This window comes from Morone saxatilis, unplaced genomic scaffold (assembly GCF_004916995.1).
Source record: "Morone saxatilis isolate NCDOM2014 unplaced genomic scaffold, NCSU_SB_2.0 Contig21, whole genome shotgun sequence".
NCBI lineage: Eukaryota > Metazoa > Chordata > Actinopteri > Moronidae > Morone > Morone saxatilis.
This window is the reverse complement of record NW_023339774.1, coordinates 23029106-23032077: the sequence shown is the minus strand read 5'-3', so window position 1 is coordinate 23032077 and position 2972 is coordinate 23029106. Positions and strand designations below refer to the sequence as shown.

At 37.5% G+C, this 2972-nt stretch overlaps 1 protein-coding gene across 1 annotated transcript in view; it reads right to left on the bottom strand.

Annotated features, from left to right (window-relative positions):
• Positions 1-2972, bottom strand: part of LOC118332187 (multidrug resistance-associated protein 1-like) — a gene marked incomplete at its 5' end in the record, with an annotated part of 10069 nt that overhangs the window by 5974 nt on the left and 1123 nt on the right. The window contains 4 exon segments of the mRNA XM_035667348.1: positions 791-937; positions 2313-2516; positions 2591-2683; positions 2763-2924. Coding sequence (XP_035523241.1) covers positions 791-937; positions 2313-2516; positions 2591-2683; positions 2763-2924 — 606 coding nt within the window.

Genomic DNA, 2972 nt, shown 5'->3' with positions numbered 1-2972 from the left:
AATTGAATTGAATTGAATTTGCCTGTTTGTCTCACACAGAATATATTGGTCTGAGCAATATATTTTATTATTCACATTTAGTTGAATGTGATTAGTTTATTATATCTTTACGTGTGTTTCAATATAGAGACTGCTCTGTACCATCAGACCTTTTATTGTTCACAGGTAGTTTTCACTAAAAGTTTTAAACCCTTATTTGAGCACTGTTTTGGGGATTGATGGATGATTAATTTTGTTAAATTAACTCAAATTAGAACAATGGAGCAGTTTTTAGTGTGTTAAATAAATGCATATGATTTTTTTAAATGACGAAAAGTTTTTGAAAATAAGTTAACCGACCACTTATTAATGTTGATAATAACTGAATAATTATTAATTTCCACAAGTCAACAAAGCCGCTAAGGACTAAAACTGTTATACACAACACATTAGTAGAATACACAAATATAATCATAGTCAGATCTACTTTGATATTATAGTGATTTTTATATATTATATTATTACAATATTATAAACTGTAATCAGTGATATATAATATTACTCATAATACTATAATTAGTAATGTGAGAATACGAAGGTACACAGTCAGCACTTTTGTGTTTTTTTAGTCTGGATTATGTGTTTAATTTGATGGCACTTGCTGCTGTGCTGTGACTTCTCCATGTTTGTTATTGTTCATATTATTGTTCATATTTTATGTGAGCAAGCTCAGAGCTGGACTGGGAAATTCAGTTAAAAATTACAATAAAAAATACTTTTTACTGAAGAAACTGAAAACTGTGTGACTCACTTGCATTGTGGTGCTCATGGCAAAGGGAAGCTGACTTAAAGGAGTTTTCAGGATGTTGATGAGAGCGACAGAAACAAAGATTTTCTGAGCATCCAGAACGTTCCGTTCATCAGTCAACACATAGACTCCAAACACTGACAAGGCAATCTGATAAGACGAGACACGAAGAAAACAACATGTGTGAAACTTTTTCATTTTCATAAAGAATAAACAACATAGATGATTTGGAGTTCATCAGAAAGAATATATGAAGCGTAAAATAATAAAAACATCTGAAATCATAATCAGGCTTGATTGATAGATATAACTGGGTATCATCTGCATAACAGTGAAAGTTAATGGAGTGATTCCTAATAATGTTGCCTAAGGGAAGCATATACTGTATAAGGTGAATAGAATTTGTCCAAGCACAGAACCTTGTGAAACTCCATGACTAACTTTAGTGTTTATGGAGGATTTATTGTTAACATGTACAAACTGGAGAACTATCTGATAAATAGGACTTAATTGTGATCAAATCAAACCAGGTGGTATGGGACCCATTAGACCATAAATCATTTATAGTGTGCGCTCTTATGAGTCCTGGTCCACACCGAATGACCACCCACTTACTGACGTCCTGTAAGAACACAGAAACATGCAGTCCGATTGGGTCATATTTGAAATCATCAGCAGATGTTTGTGAACACACATTCTGTTACAACTGATTTGGCCCCTCAACTAGTAACCACAATATCACCAGACTCCATTTGAAAATCACAAAATTTTAGAATTATTGAGTTAGGAGAAATTCTGTCTAACACAGATAATTATTTAAACCGTCTTGTAAATTCAGTAAACATTATAGTTAACCTCCTCCACTGGTGTCCACTGTGAGTGACTGATGGACTGACAGCCTGTCAGCAGCCCGCTGGATGTACACTTTTTTTCTCTGACATTAATGTCTTTCTGCATCATTTATGAGCTGAAACATCAGGTTCCCACACTGTCAGAGGAAGTAAAACTGTGTGTCTGCTCATAAAGTTCAGTCATAAAATCCCACAATGCACCTGCTGTAGGCTGCTGACAGAGCATGTAAAACACTGATGGAAGAGTTTAGTGTGGAGCTGAACTGAACTGAAAAAAGGAACAAATAGTTGAAACAGCCAAAAGTACAGAAGGAATGGACACTGAGTGACCACATTCTGATTTTGTTAATTTGTATATAGAGCGGGGAAGTGACAGAGATCAAATCACAAGAGGTCACTGGAGATGCATTGTAATGGTGTAAAATTACCTACTTAAAGCTTGTGATCATATTACTTAAGATACCAGGTAGAGATACTGTATGTCTATAAAACTAGTGTTAGAATGAAGTGACAGGATCAATGAGTCTTTACAGTGACTCAGTACTCTGAGTGGGCACATGAGTGTGATGGGACCCTTGCTCTTCAGTCTCTTCAGCTGACCAATAACCGTACAACAGTTCATCAGAGTAAGCTACTGGGTCAGGCTTACCTGAGCAGGAAGGTGTGAGACTCACCAGGAAGGAGGAGGAGTTGAAGGAAGCCAGAGAGACAGAGTACAGGATCTGAGACTTCTTTAGGGCGTGGAGTTCTCCATCTCTCAGGACACTGACTCTTCTGAGGAATGCTTCTTCCCAGGCGTAAAATTTGAGGATCTTCACACCACTCAGGATCTCGTTCATCAGTTTGATCCGACCATCCATGAAGTTCATCTGAACTTCCTGAGGAACAGACTGTGGTTCAGCTCTGAGCCAGGATCTAGATCTGGATTAGGGCAATGAAACTGATCTCTCACCTGCAGTCTGCTCCTCACTTTAGCGATGAATCCATTGAGAGGGAAGATTAGAACAACAGCAGCAATACCAGCAAGAGCAGGTGGACCAAGGAGCTGTCAATCAATCAATCAATCAATCAATCAATCAATCAATCAATCAATCAATCAACCTTGTGTGTATACTGTGTGTTACCTGCCACAGGAAGTAGAAGCAGAGTGTGATCTCAATGGGTGTGACCCAAATACAGTTGAAATAAACCACAAAGTCCATCAGCTTCTGTGTATCGGCTGAAACCAAATTGATGATTTCTCCGAAAGTACACTGCTGCCGGGCTGCGCTGCTGATCAATAGACACTGAGGATTCAAACATAGAAAATGTTATTGACTGCGCTGCTGATCAAT